The 14,736-nt window shown below is 39.8% G+C and overlaps 1 protein-coding gene across 2 annotated transcripts in view; it reads left to right on the top strand.

The window, feature by feature from the left end:
- Positions 1–14,736, top strand: part of Thsd4 (thrombospondin type 1 domain containing 4) — a 628,562-nt gene that overhangs the window by 577,724 nt on the left and 36,102 nt on the right. For both annotated transcript variants that reach the window (XM_046426595.2, XM_046426596.2), the window contains 2 exons: positions 11,833–12,008; positions 14,393–14,489. In XM_046426595.2, the coding sequence (XP_046282551.1) occupies positions 11,833–12,008; positions 14,393–14,489 (273 nt within the window). The remainder of the gene's footprint in view (positions 1–11,832; positions 12,009–14,392; positions 14,490–14,736) is intronic.

The raw sequence follows: 14,736 nt of genomic DNA, 5'->3' as shown, positions 1-14,736 counted from the left end.
TTTGTGGTTGTGGGCCCCGGAGCATTGGGCCCCCCTGTCCATTTTTTGGCAATGGAGCCTGATGCCTTTCTCCACGATATAGTGGATAAATACCTGGTCTTTGTCCGTTTTTTGATAAGGGAGTACCCTCTATGGTGGTTTGAGAACGGCATTCATTAGCCCAATGTCTCCCTCTACGGCATCGTGGGCAAATACCCGGGATTCTATTCCTTTGATACCTACTTTTGTTAAACCCTCCTCCTATGGGGCAATTCCTTTTAAAATGTCCTGTTTGTTCACAATCATAGCATGTTTTTGGCCTGGCATCTAAAGCCTGTTGTACTGCAGCTGCCAAGACTTGCCCTTGTTCATTAATATCTCTACATAATTTAATATATGTGTTTAAATCTTCATGTCTCCATGGTCTAATAACCTCTCTGCAGCAACGATTTGCTTGGTCATAAGCCAGTTGTTTTATTAATGGCATTGCTTGTTCTGTATCCCCAAAAATTTTGGCAGCCGTTTGAATTAGCCTATCTACAAAGTCAGCGTAAGGTTCATTAGCTCTCTGTATTACCTTAGATAGCTGACCTTGTAAATCTCCATGTCCTTGTAAAGTCTTCCATGCCCTAACTGCGTCTGCAGCAATTTGTGCATATATAGCAGGATCATATTCAATTTGTTGCCGTTGACCCTCATAAGGTCCTTTTCCTAACAACATATCTAGATTTCTTTGAGGGTAACCGGCTGCTGCATTTCGCCTAGCTGTCTCCGCGCAAAATTCCTCATTGGCAACCTTCCATAACAAATATTGTCCTCCATTTAGTACAGATTTACACATGCTAGCCCAATCTGCTGGCATCATGTCCAAGTTAGTAATGGACTCGACCATGCTTACCGTGAAGGGAGCTTGGGGACCATAGGTTGTTACAGCCTCCTTTAACTGCTTCACTGTTTTAAAATCTAAAGCATGGTGAATTCGCTGCCCTCCTACCTGTTCAAGTACAGGACATGCTAATCTTTGAGGTCCTGTCTCAGGATCCCATTTATCAACTACGGGGTTTGAGGGCCACTCAGCTGTCTCCATCGGTGGGGCTGTTGGTTGAATTACGCCCTCTTGTGATAAAACGGAGTTAGTAACAGCCTCCTATTGTGGCCTTTTTCCTAACAACCCCTTTTCCTTTAAATTTTCTTCCTCTGTCTGACTAGCTCGAGAGACCTTCTCTTTTGCTTGATCTAAAATGTCTTTCTCCATGGTCTGAACCTCTAACAATTTACTTAATATCTTTTCAGTTTGTTTTTTACTAATTTCTAATCTACTATAAAGATAACGCAACCCAATAAGATAACACAAAACAAAACCGAAACTAAATGAAACAAAAACGGAATAAAAAATCATTGTATCAATTTTCTCTTCCTCAGGGCCGACAAACTTCAAACCTTTAGTCAACCATTTTTTTCCAGTCTGCCTAAGAAATTTCTAGGGATAGGCAGCTTGAAACAAAAACAAGATAAATCAAAACAAGAACGCACTGTTTTTTTTTGAAATGGTCACCCATTCTTTTGCTCTTCCTCAGGGACGAGCAATTTCACTTACCTCCAAGCTTCAGAAGTTCCCCGCACGGGACGCCAAATGCCGCAGTATGGCTGGGCACAAATGCTGCAGTCTGGCTGGGCACACAATCACAAGCCACCACACAGCTTGTAGATTCAAACAGCAACTCTTTATTCCTGAACTCACACCAGCCGTCTACAATCACGTTCTGGGGAAATCCACGTTCTCTGCCCAAATCCACCTCCACTGGGCTTCCGTCTCCCAAAAAATACTGTCTGAATCCCGTGAGAACTCAAGGGGAACTCAGGCAGCAGGATACGCCCTATTCCCAGCAGGAATAATCTTAAACCTTAAACCTGGAACCTAAACCGGGAACGCCCTAAACCCGATTATCTTAAACCGGGAACACCCTAATCCACCCTGGTCCTTGAGCAAGGTCACCTACATGCAATGTCACTGCAAAATGTCCTATTTCCACGAGTCCTTCCACTAAGCAACATGGGGTACGCTGGCAAGGAAATTGTCATACCTACTTGGCTAATGGCTCCCAGCAGGAAGGTACAGGTAATCTGCAGGGAAACTATAAGATTACAGGTAGAAACGTAATACCTGAGATCTGTACTGCAAGAAAGGAAGACACATAGACAACATGGAAAAACAAGGGAAGAAAGTGCCCCAAACAAACCAAGATACTACAATAGCGGAATCCATTGACAGCACAGTTGATTGAAATGTCAGAGAAGGAGTTCAGAATGTATGCAATTAAAATGATCTGCAAATTAAATAAAGACATAAGAGAGCAAATACAGGCAAAAATTGGTCACTCCATCAATGAGATTAGAGAACAAATACAGGCAACAACTGATCACACCAACAAAGAGATAGGGGAGCAAATACAGGTAGCAAAAGATTACTTCAAGAAAGAGAGAGAGATTCTGAAAAAAAATCAGAAATCCTTGAAATGAAGGAAACAATAAACCAAATAAAAAAACTCAATAGAAAGCATCACCAACAGACTAGATCACATGGAAGATGAGTATCCGATAATGAAGACAAATATACTATCTTGAAAATAAAGTTGGCCACACAGTGAAAATGGTAAAAAGCCATGGACAGAACATCCAAGAATTATGGGATACCATCAAAAGACCAAATCTAAGATTTATTGGGATAGAAGAAGGCACAGAGATTCAAACCAAAGTAATGCATAGTCTCTTCAATGAAATAATATCAGAAAATTTCCCAAACATGAAGAGTGAATTGGAAAAACAAATCAAGAAGCTTACAGGACACTGAATGTACAAAATTACAACAGATCTACACCAAGTCACATTATAATGAAAATGCCTAGCCTACAGAATAAGCATGGACTCTTAAAGGCCACAGGAGAGGAAACAGATTATATATAGGGGGAGAGACCAATTCAGATCTCAGCAGATTTTTCAACCCAGACTCTCAAAGCCAGGAGATCCTGGAACAACATATACTGAACAACATATTCTGAAGGAAAATGGATGCCAAGCAAGAATCTTATATCCAGCAAAATTAAGCTTCAGATTTGATTAAGAAATAAAAACCTTTCATGATAAACAAAAGTTTAAAAAATTTATAGCAAGAAAGCCTGCACTACAGAGCATTCTCAGCAAAATATTCCACAAGGAGGAAATGAAAAACAACAATGAAAATCAGCAAAGGGAGGAACTAAACTAAAGGAAAGGCCAATCAAAGGAGAAACCAAGTCAAGTTAAAAACCAAAAATAAACCAAAATGTCTGGGAATACAAATCATATTTCAATAATAACCCTGAATGTAAACAGCCTAAACTCATCAATTAGAGGGCATAGACTGACAGACTGAATTTTTTTAAAAAAACCAACAATATTCTACCTTCAAGAGACTCATCCCACAGACTGAAGGTAAAAGGGTGGGAAAAAAAGGTACCACTCACATGGACCATGTAAACAAGCAGGGGTTTTCATCCTCCTATCAAATAACGTGCACTTCAAACCAAAGCTAGTGAAAAGGGATAAAAAAATGACATTTCATACTGCTTAAGGGATTTATACATCAATAAGACATAACAATTATAAATATCTATGCCCCAAACAATGAGGCATTTGTGCATATCAAACAAACACTTCTCCGATATGAGAACCAAATAAACCACAACATAATAATATTGGGTGACTATAATATACCTCTGTCACCACTGGATAGATCTTCCAAACAAAAACTAAACAAAGAAACTATATAACTCAATAAAACAATCAATAATTTAGACTTAACAGACATATATAGAATATTCCATCTGTCAACAAGCAAATACACTTTCTTCTCAGCAGCACATGGATTCTTCTCCAAATTAGACCACATGTTATGCCACAAAGCAGGTCTTAGCAAATACAAAAAAAATAGAGATACTACCCTGCATTCTATCTGACCATAATGGAATGAAATTAGAAATCAGTGATAAAATAAAAAATAGAAGCTACTCCAACACCTGGAGATTAAACAGTATGCTATTGAATTACACATGGACAACAAAAGACAAGAGGAAGGAGATAAAAAAAATTCTTAGAGGTAAATGAAAATTCTGATACAACTTAATAAAATCTCTGGGACATTATGAAAGCAGTGCAAAGAGGAAAGTTCATTGCATTAAGCTCATTCATTAAAAAGAATAAAAAGTCAACAAATAAATTGCCTGACATTATATCTCAAAGACCTAGAAAATGAACAGACCAACACCAAAAGTAGTAGAAGACAGGAAATAATTCAAATCAGGACAGAAATCAATGAAATTGAAACAAAAGAAAAAAATTCAAAAAATTGACAAATAAAAAAGCTGGGTTTTTGAAAAAATAAATAAAATTGACAAAACCTTAGCCACCCTAACAAAAAGAAGAGAGAAAATTCAAATTATTAAAAATTTGTGATTAAAAAAATATCACAACAGACACTATTGAAATACAAAAGACAATTAGAAACTATTTTCAAAATTTATACTCCAGTAAAATAGAAAACCTGGAAGACACCAATGTGGGAAGTTGTTCTCACACGTGATTGGTCTACCTCCCTGACTGCGTGTGAGGCGCTCAGGCCAGCTGTGTCAGAGCTTTATCCCCACCCTTTCCAGGTGCGAGGGCCTGTCCGTGTGGGGGTGTGACTGACCATTGACCTGGAAACCAATCACTGACCCTGACTTTGGAATGCTGTCCCCCTCGGCCTTCATTGGATGGAATTTTCCCCTGAATTTTTTGTTCCCCAATAAAAGCCCACTCTCTGGCGTGCTTCCTCCTCTCTCCTGCTGGTCTCTTGTGTAAATCTCGCTACCACATCAGGTGGCTTGAGGCAGGAGCCGGGAAGGGCCATCTCTTAGCTGGGCAAGAAAAAGGTAAATTGAGTTTATGTGTCTTTATTTTGATCTCACTAGTTAACTTCTATGTTTGGAACCTCTAGTATGAAGCTAGCATGCTGGTCACGCAGCAGATTTGGCGCCCAACGTGGGGCATATTAGATTAACTAGATTGAGTGGGAGCGCGCTATAGAAATAAGGAATTGGTGACTATTTGGGGGTCACAAAAGTACCAGGAGGTATTGAAGTGACGAGACTTTAAATTATTAATAATGGGAAATTCAACTTCTACTGATAAGGACATGTACTTGACTATTTTAGAAACGATAATTAATCAGAAAGGAAAACAGATAAAAAAGACTCAACTATTACAATTCTTAAAGGTTGTAGGTAAATTTTGCCCTTGGTTTGTGACCAAGATTCGCCAAATTTACATACTTGGGACAAATTAGGAAGGGAATTACAAAAAATCTGCCTTTCTAATGAATTACCTGGAAAGGGTGGGGATAAAGCTCTCACACAGCTGGCCTGAGCGCCTCACACCCCAGTCAGGGAGGTAGACCAATCAGGTGTGAGAACGGCTTCCCACACACCAACAAATTTCTAGAGGCACAGGATCAAACCAAACTGAGTCAAGAGGACATACACAATTTAAACAGATCAGTTTCAAGCAAGGAAATAGAAGACACCATCAAAAGCCTACCAACCAAGAAAAGCCTGGGACCAGTCAGATTCACAGCTGAGTTCTGCAAGATCTACAAAGAATTAATACCAATACCATGAAATAGAAAAGGAGGGAGCCCTTCCAAACTCATTCTATGAAGCTAGTATCAGCCTGATAACAAAACCAGGCAGAGACACATCAAGGAAAGAAAATTTCAGACCAATATCCCTGATGAATATAGATGCAAAAATTCTGGAAATTACATACAAAAATATATTTTTTAAATAGTGCACCATGATCAAGTCGGGTTCATTTCAGGGATGCAAGGTTTGTTCAACATATGGAAATTAATAAATGTAATTCATGACATCAATAGACTTGAAGATAAGAATCATATGATTATATCAATTGATGAGGAGAAAGCATTTGACAAAATACAGCATCCTTTCATGTTCAAAACACTAGAAAAACTAGGGGCAATAGGAACATACCTCAACATTGTAAAAGCTATCTATGCTAAAACCAAGGCCAACATCATTCTAAATGGAGAAAATTGGAAGCATTCCCTCTAAAAACAAGAACAAGATAGGGATGCCCTCTTTTCATCACTTCTATTCAATATAGTCCTTGAAACTCTAGCCAGAGCAATTAGATGAAAGAAATTAAAGGGATATGAATAGGAAAAGAAGAACTCAAACTATCATTATTTGCTGATGACATGATTCCATACTTAGAGGATCCAAAAACTTCCACCAGAGAAATTCTAGAATTAATAAATTAATTTGGCAAAGTAGCAGGATATTAGATATTAAATCAATACCCATAAATCAAATGCATTTCTATACATCAGTGATGAATCCCCTGAAAGAGAAATTAGGAAAACTACCCCATTCACAATGGCCTCAAAAAAAAAAAATACTTGGTAATCAATTTAACAAAAGAGGTGAAAGACCTCTACAATGAAAACCATAGAACACTAAAGAAAGAAATTGAAGAAGACCTTAGAAGATGGAAAGACCTCCCATGCTCTTGGATAGGCAGAATTAATATTGTCAGAATGGCCATACTACCCAAAACTATATATTTGATGCTATACAGATTCAATGCAATTCCAATTAAAATCCCAACATCATTCCTTACAGAAATAGAAAAAGCAGTCATGAAATTCATTTGGAAAAATAAGAGACTCAGAACAGCCAAAGCAATCCTTAGCAAGAAGAGTGAAGCAGGAGGCATCACAGTACCAGACCTTAAACTATACTACAAACTATAGTAGCAAAATTGGCATGGTATTGGCACCAGAATAGACATGTAGACCAATGGTACAGAATAGAAGGACACATAGACAAACCCAGATAAATACAGTTATTTCTTACTAGACAAAGATGCGAAAAACATACATTAGAGAAAAGATGGCCTCTTCAACAAATGGTGCTGGGGAAACTGGAAATTCATACGCAGCAAAATGAAAATAAACCCTTATCTCTCACCATGCACAAAACTCAATTCAACGTGGATCAAGGACCTAGTAATTAGACAAGAGACCCTATGCCCAATAGAGGAAAAAGTAGGCCCAAATCTTCATCATGCAGGATTAGGCCCCGACTTCCTTAACAGGACTCCTAAAGTGTAAGAAATAAAATCAAGAATCAATAAGTGGGATGGAGTCAAACTAAAAAACTTCTTCTCAGCAAAAGAAACAATCAATGAGTGAAGAGATAGCCTACATTTTGGGAGCAAATTTTTGCCACACACATGTTAGATAGAACACTAATCTTAAGGATATATAAAGAACTCAAAAAACTTAACACCAAAAAAACAAACAACCCAATCAATAAATGGGCTAAGGAGCTGAACAGACACTTCTCAGAGGAAGATATACAGTCGATCAACAAATATATGAAAAAATGTTCAACACCTATAGTAATTAGAGAAATGCAAATCAAAAATACTATAAGATTTCATCTCACACCCGTCAGAATGGCAGTTATGAACAATAAGTGATGGCGAGGATGTGAGGGGGAAAAGGCACACTCATACATTGCTGATGGGACTGCAAATTGGTGCAACCAATCTGGAAAGCATGTATGGAGGGAGATTCCTTTGAAAACTTGGAAAACCACCATTTGACTCAGGTATCGCACTCCTCGGTCTATATCCAAAGGACTTAAAATCAATATATTATAGTAACACAACCAGATCAATGTTTATAGCAGCTCAATTCACAATAGCTAAACTATGGAACCAACCTAGATGCCCTACAATAGATGAATGGATAAAGAAACTTGGTATATATAACCAATGGAATATTACTCAGCATTAAAATAGAATAAAATTATGGCATTTTCAGGTAAATGGATGGAGTTGGAGAATATCATGCTAAGTGAAGTAAGCCAATCCCAAAAAACCAAAGGCCAAATATTCTGATAAGTGGATACTGATCCATAATGGAGGGGTGGGGGAATGGGGAAAATGGAGGAACTTTGGGCAAAGGGAGAGAGGGTGGGGAGGAAGTATGGGGGCAGGAAAGATGGTTGAATGAGATGGACATTATTACCCTAGGTACATGTATGACTGCACATATGGTGTGATGCTACATCATGTACAACCAGAGAAATGAAAAGTTGTGCTGCAATTGTGTACAATGAATCAAAATTCATTCTGCTGTCATATATACATAATTATAATTAATTAATTAAATTTTTAAAAGAAATAAAATATTTTTGTATACTTACAAAAGATTATCACTTGAGGAAGTAGAATTCTTGCATCAAAGTGTGTGGACATTTAAAGTTTTACTAGTGTAACCAAATTGATCTCCAGCGTGGCTATATAGGTTCAGCACTGGCAATAATAATTTTTTTTAATATTTGCCAATCTGGTGGGTCAAAATATCCTCACTCTTCTTGCTAAGGATTGCTTTGGCTATAAGCAAGATTTTGATTTGCATTTCTTAAATTATATGTAAGGCAAAATGACTTTTTGTTTGCTTATAGTATACTTGTACCTGGTTTTCTGTGAATTGCCTACTTATCTTTCTTGGCCTGTCTATAATTTGAGCATTCTATCTTTTTTGGCAAATGTATATTAAGTTCCTATTATGTGAACACTGTGCTGAGCCTTAGAACTGTAACAATGAATAAACACCACAGTCTTTGCCCTTTTGAAGCTTACAATGTCCTGGGAAATAAACATTAATCAAATAGTTATGCGGATACATTTATATGCAAACTGAGTTAAAGACCTTGAAGGAAGCCTCTTGCATCTCATAGAGCATACCAGGGAAGATGCAGGCTGGACAGGATGGGAAAAAACCTCCCCAGGACAGCCAATATCTAAGGCCCCAGGACAGCCAATATCTAAGGAATGAACAGGATTTGGAGTTGGCGCAGAATTTTCAGAAAAAATGAGACAGCATTGTGGAGAAAACATGATGTCTTTGATGAGCTGATACAGTAGAACAGAGCACAGAGAGACAGAGGAGCCTGGGGCTACATCAGTTAGGTATATAAAATAACTGGGCTTGCTTTATTTTTACCCCTGAGATTTAATGAAAGTCATTCAAGGAGCTTAAGCCATAGTTGGTCATCCAATCTGAATTCTGAAAAGAATTTAAAAATCTTATCTGGCTGAGAAGAAGAAAATAGGAAGAACAATTAGAAGGTTCTTGAATGAGTCTGAATAAGATGTAATAGTATTTTTGCCCTGAATTATAGAAGTGGACATGAAGAGAAGTAGATGGTTCAAGCAATATGGAGGAGATTAAATAAAATCTTTAAGATGGATTAGATACAAAAGGTTAAAAAGAGAGACTGGGCCTATGATATTTCCTGAGTTTCTGGTTAGATGGATGATGATACATTTCCTGGGATCAGAAACTGAAAGGTCCAGCTGGGTTCAGCCTTAAGACACCCAAATGAAGCTGTCAAGAAGGCAATTAGATGTAAAAGTCTGGGGCAAAGAGGCAAAGTCTGGGAACTAAATTTGGAAGTCACTGGCATATACTAATTAAAGCCGTGGCATAAATGAAATTGCTCAGAAAAGGAATTCAGTGCCCATGACAAGTCTACTCTTAATCCTAAGGAACTCTAATACTTAGTGGCTACATAGAGACACAATGAAACAGAAAACAGGAGACTCAGAGCAGGAGGAAAGCAGGCTGAGTGCAGGTCCCAGAATCCAATGGGAGAGTGTTGCAGTCGAATGAAGCAGAGCTCGAGGCCGCTCCTCCATCTAGGAAGATGAGACCCCAAAAATAACCATTGGGTTTAGCAGCATAGAGGCCTTGGTGACATTCATTTGAATTTTTTCAGTGAAATAATGGGGGCATTATTTTTAATTGTTTTAATTTAAAAAAAAAAAACAGTTTCAAACCTGTCCCTCCTCCTCTTCACCCCTGACTCTTCTTTGCCACTCAAAAAGCTGAATTGGTTTTATAACACAGTATTCTGAGCTCCCAGATTGGAGATAGTTGGGGAATTAGTGGGAAGTGTAGAAATGGCAGCACTGTCTGGACCACTCTCAAGAAATGTGGTTCTTTAAAAAAAAAAAGTTTTAATTAAAAAAAAAAGTTTCAAACTTGTCCTTCCTTGTCTTCACCCCTGACTCTTCTTTGCCACTCAGTAAGCTGAATTGATTTTATAACACAGTATTCTGAGCTCCCTACCTGTGCTCTCCCAGTATCCACGGCAACCAGCCAGCTAAGGGTGGCATGTGCAGGGGAAGATACCTGAGTTTGAAGACCCTTCTGCACCCTCATGAAGCTTCTGCCGGTGCAGGTCTGGTCTCTGGGAAGACCCATCATAGAAATGCTACTGAAAGTGGATTTAACAAAGAAAGAATCCTTATATTTGTGATACCTACTGAAAGATTTAAGGATAAATAAGACCTGGAATTTGCAAAGTGAAACAAGATAAGCTATGAGTTGGTCATTGTCGAAGCTTGTTGATGCATATGTAAGGATTTATTGTACTATTCTCTCTGCTTTTATGAACAAAATTTTTCATACTAAATTATAAAAAGTTAAATTAAGTATTCTGTAAAATGAAGGTACAAGGAGCCAGTGGCCATCCTGGGGCCACTATGTATATGGCTTTTAAAACTGGAACATCTTGGGGCTGGGGTTGTGGCTCAGTGGCAGAGCACTTGCCTAGCATGTGTGAGGCACTGGGTTCAATCCTCAGCATCACATTAAAAAGATAAATAAAATAAAGGCATTCTGTCCAACTATTTAAAAAAACAACTATTAGGGGCTGGGGATATGGCTCAAGTAGTAGCGTGCTCGCCTGGTATGTGTGAGGCACTGGGTTCAATTCTTAGCACCACATAAAAATAAAATAAAGATATTGTGTCCACCTAAAGCTAAAAAATAAATATTTTTTTAAAAAACAACTATTTAAAAAAATTAAAAATGGGTACATCTCTCAGCCCAATCCACCATTGGCTTGCTAGTCTCATCGTGTCAGATGTATCTGAGGAAATTCTTTCTTCACCACTGATCTAAACACCTTGTTCCTTGCCCCTTTTCTCCTTTATCACCTGCTTCCTGAGTGTGGATTTCAAAGCACAGATCTGTCACTCTGGTCCTGGTGAACTTTAACAAGTCCCCTCACATCTCTGAACCCATATCTGAAAAAATGAGAATAAGTCTGCTTAGCAATGTTATAAAACTTGCTGGTGTACAAAATATTTGCTGTGTCAGAGTTTTAGAAATATAATTAATTGCATTGTGATTATTTCTTCAACTCTACAGTTCTGTGTCCATTCCTCTTGGGTCTATGTAGTGGACTAGAAATTACATTGCTAAGCAGCAATGTGTAAAACTTCCCAATTCTCAAATTGAGGTTAAGAAAGAAAGAAAGAAAGAGAGAGAGAAAGAAAGAAAGAAAGAGACTACATAAGCCACATCAAGCCCATCTACTGGCTAAAATCAGCGACTGGGTGGCCCACATGCAACCTCTCACCTAGATAATGGCATATAATACAACTTAGTTGCCCTTCTCCCTCTTTTTGTTTCCCACCCCTAACTTTCTTCTTTCCTTCTCCCTTTCTGCATCCTTTTCTCCTAACCACTCCCATCCTTCGGGCCTATACTAAGTCCAAGTGGTAGAGGGAAATGGAGCTGGTTAAAGACGGCGCCTGGTCCTGGTCAGGTGTGTGGAAGAACGCGGCACAGAGAGGACCATGACAAAACCCTGGACGGAGGAATAGGCCAGCAGCTGGGGAGGTGAGTTCAGTTTCTGGAGGACTGATCTGAAGGACTCTCGTTTTTCTCCACAGCCTTACGAAGTCGTTCTGGCCGCTCCATCATCAATGGGAACTGGGCGATTGACCGTCCTGGAAAATATGAGGGCGGAGGGACCATGTTCACCTACAAGCGTCCCAATGAGATCTCGAGCACTGCTGGCGAGTCCTTTTTGGCCGAAGGTCCCACGAACGAAATCTTGGATGTCTATGTGAGTATAGATGGTTCTGGGCTCTTCTCTAGATGTTGTATCTGGTTGCTTCCAAAGAACACACTTAGGGCAAATAATCAATAAATCATTCCTCGGGCTCAATAAAATCATTTGCGTGGAGCTGGTTGGAGGTACCCCTTCAACGCTTGGCACTCATCGCTGTCATTTACCCCTGAATGTACCCCGCTCATAGAAACTTTAAACTCTACCAGATGCTTGGTACTCTCAGAGTTTATTGACCCAGTAAAACCAATTTTACTTGTTGAACCAAATCAGAGGCAAACATATCCTTTATTTCATGAGCACTGGATCTCCTCCAGGCACTTCCCTCCTAATGCTAATTTGGCATGTTTTCTTTTCACGGCAAAAGAAAGCAAATGTCAAATGCAAGACCACTCCCAGCTCCCAGCCCTCTTCAAACTCTGCTAAAGCAAATGAAGAATCCAGCTCTCCAGACCCCTCCAGATGAAACGATAAAGCTTAGAGCAACAGTCTTGAGGTTTACTAGAAGTTCCCCGCTTCACAAAGGAGAACTGTGATCTACTTTATTTAAAACTAGAATATCAAGTTGCCAAACAGTTTTAAAAGTCCCTGTTTTTTTAAAAGAAACAACTAGAATCCAGTCTCCTGAAAAGATCAGGAAATAAAGGGTGACCAGAAATAAAAGCTTAAAATTATGTTTGGATAAAAAGAATGAGCTCACCAAAAAAAAAAAAAAAAGAATGAGCTCACCAATAAATATACATACTCTGTCCCCAAAGCCTTGCTGGTCTACATAATATTTGCTGTGTCAGAGTTTTAGAAATATAATTAATTGCATTGTGATTATTTCTTCAACTCTACAGTTCTGTGTCCATTCCTCTTGGGTCTATGTAATGGACTAGAAATTACAAAGAAAGCCTTGTTATAGTCAATCTGGGTGGTTTTTTTTTTTTTTAAGCTATCCACTTGGTGGGTTCACTCTGGTTAAATTTGAAACGGTATCAGAGACTGGGGTTGTGAAAGGCCTGCTGTGGGTGGTCTTGGAAAGGTGGCCAACAATAATTTCATAAACAGGACAAGGCTTGGACTGGCAGAAGAGGCACAAGAGGAATGGGGGCAGTAACAGAGTGTGTAGGTGACGGGGATAGGGTAGAGAGCAGGAACCCACAGTCACACAACTGTGTCCTTCAGGGCTCTGTGCTCACTACCACATTCCCACACAGCACCCATGAGTTGGGATGGGTGCGTGGTGTAGGAAACCCAGTGCTTTTCATGTCTGCCTACCTCTGGGTGACTGATGGGATGGAGACTCACTCCACAAGGAGGCAGGGGATGAGAGATGATGGCATGATGACATAAACAGGAAGGACAGGCACAGGACCCCCCACCCCCTCACACTCCCCACACCCGTTCTGGAGCCAGTCAGCAGTACCATAGGAACACAGGACCTAAGAAACCAACTGTGACTCTCACCTCCTCTTTTCTCCAGATGAAGAAATCAAAAACTGTTGGATTCAGAGACTTGCTCTAGATCACAGATGGCCAGATAGACAGCCACTTCATCAAACATGGCAGCGTCTCCTTGCTTGGCTCAAATACTGTAAATCCTCATTCTGTTGCTTCATTGAGCCCAAGCCCTGCCTCCCCTGGTGACAGCAACAGGCATTAGGACTTTGTGTTTACTCCACAGGCCCTGCTCACAGATGTTGTGTTTCCATCCCAGATACTCTTCCAGGGCTGACTTCCAGTAGCTTCCTGCTTGCTGTCCTGTCTCTTTGTCACTGGTTCCTGAAAGAATATGACCCAAGAAGACTTACTTCCCTTATGAACCATTTTTCTGATCCCATCTCTTTGTGATTCTAGAACTTTCCATAAATGAAAAAGGGGTGGGGTGCAGAAAGCCAACAAGGGATAGATTGAGCTAGTCTCTCTGACCAAGTAGAGGACTTTAAAGAAACTTAATGCTCCAGGCCTGCTCTACCAAGGAGGTTTCATCCTTGTTTGTATGTCTCACCACCTAGTGTCCAAACAGGTTCTCCTGCAGCGGAGACGTATTTATCTATGTGGAACATATAGGGAGCACGGAGCAAATGCAAAGCCATGGCCTAGAATGGCTGGCAGCCAACAGAAAGGTTCTGCTTCCTATGTGGTATTTATAAAATCTTGACTCTCAGCCTAGTTTGCTTCTGATCTGCTCAAGAATCAAGTTCTTCATTCTTCAAATGATGAGAAGCCCTCTGGAAATAGCTTGGTTTCATCTGCCACAGGGTCACTAACATTACTAGATGTGAATGAACCTTCTCATGTGGCAATAGTACCACTCGTACTATTGTAACCCAGGTCAGCAGGAAAGGGGACGCACATGTGTGCCACAGCAGTGACACTGACTTTTCTGCCATCAGATGATACACCAGCAACCCAACCCAGGAGTCCACTATGAGTATGTCATCATGGGAACCAACGCCATCAGCCCACAGGTGCCACCTCACAGGAGACCAGGTAAAATCCCTTGTTTTACCACCAAGCACTGGGACACTTCCTTTTAAAGGCCTCTCCTCTTCTTGCCTCCTCCCTCTGTCTCTTGCTCTCTTTGTCAACACATAGAAAACCATGATCCCACGTTTCAAAGTCAGTGGGCCTTACTATCGCAGCATGATTCACCACTGGTGTAAGCCTTACTGATAAGACCATTTTGTTCACTTGATTCAAAAACAAGGTGAACATCCAGGTCTGCCTTTCTAGTCCA

Source organism: Marmota monax, unplaced genomic scaffold, assembly GCF_021218885.2.
Source record: "Marmota monax isolate L192 unplaced genomic scaffold, Marmota_monax_Labrador192_F-V1.1 WCK01_AAM20220418_F8-fsc00078, whole genome shotgun sequence".
Classification (NCBI taxonomy): domain Eukaryota; kingdom Metazoa; phylum Chordata; class Mammalia; order Rodentia; family Sciuridae; genus Marmota; species Marmota monax.
Note: the sequence above shows the minus strand (reverse complement) of the source record. Positions and strands in the feature narration are given on the sequence as shown.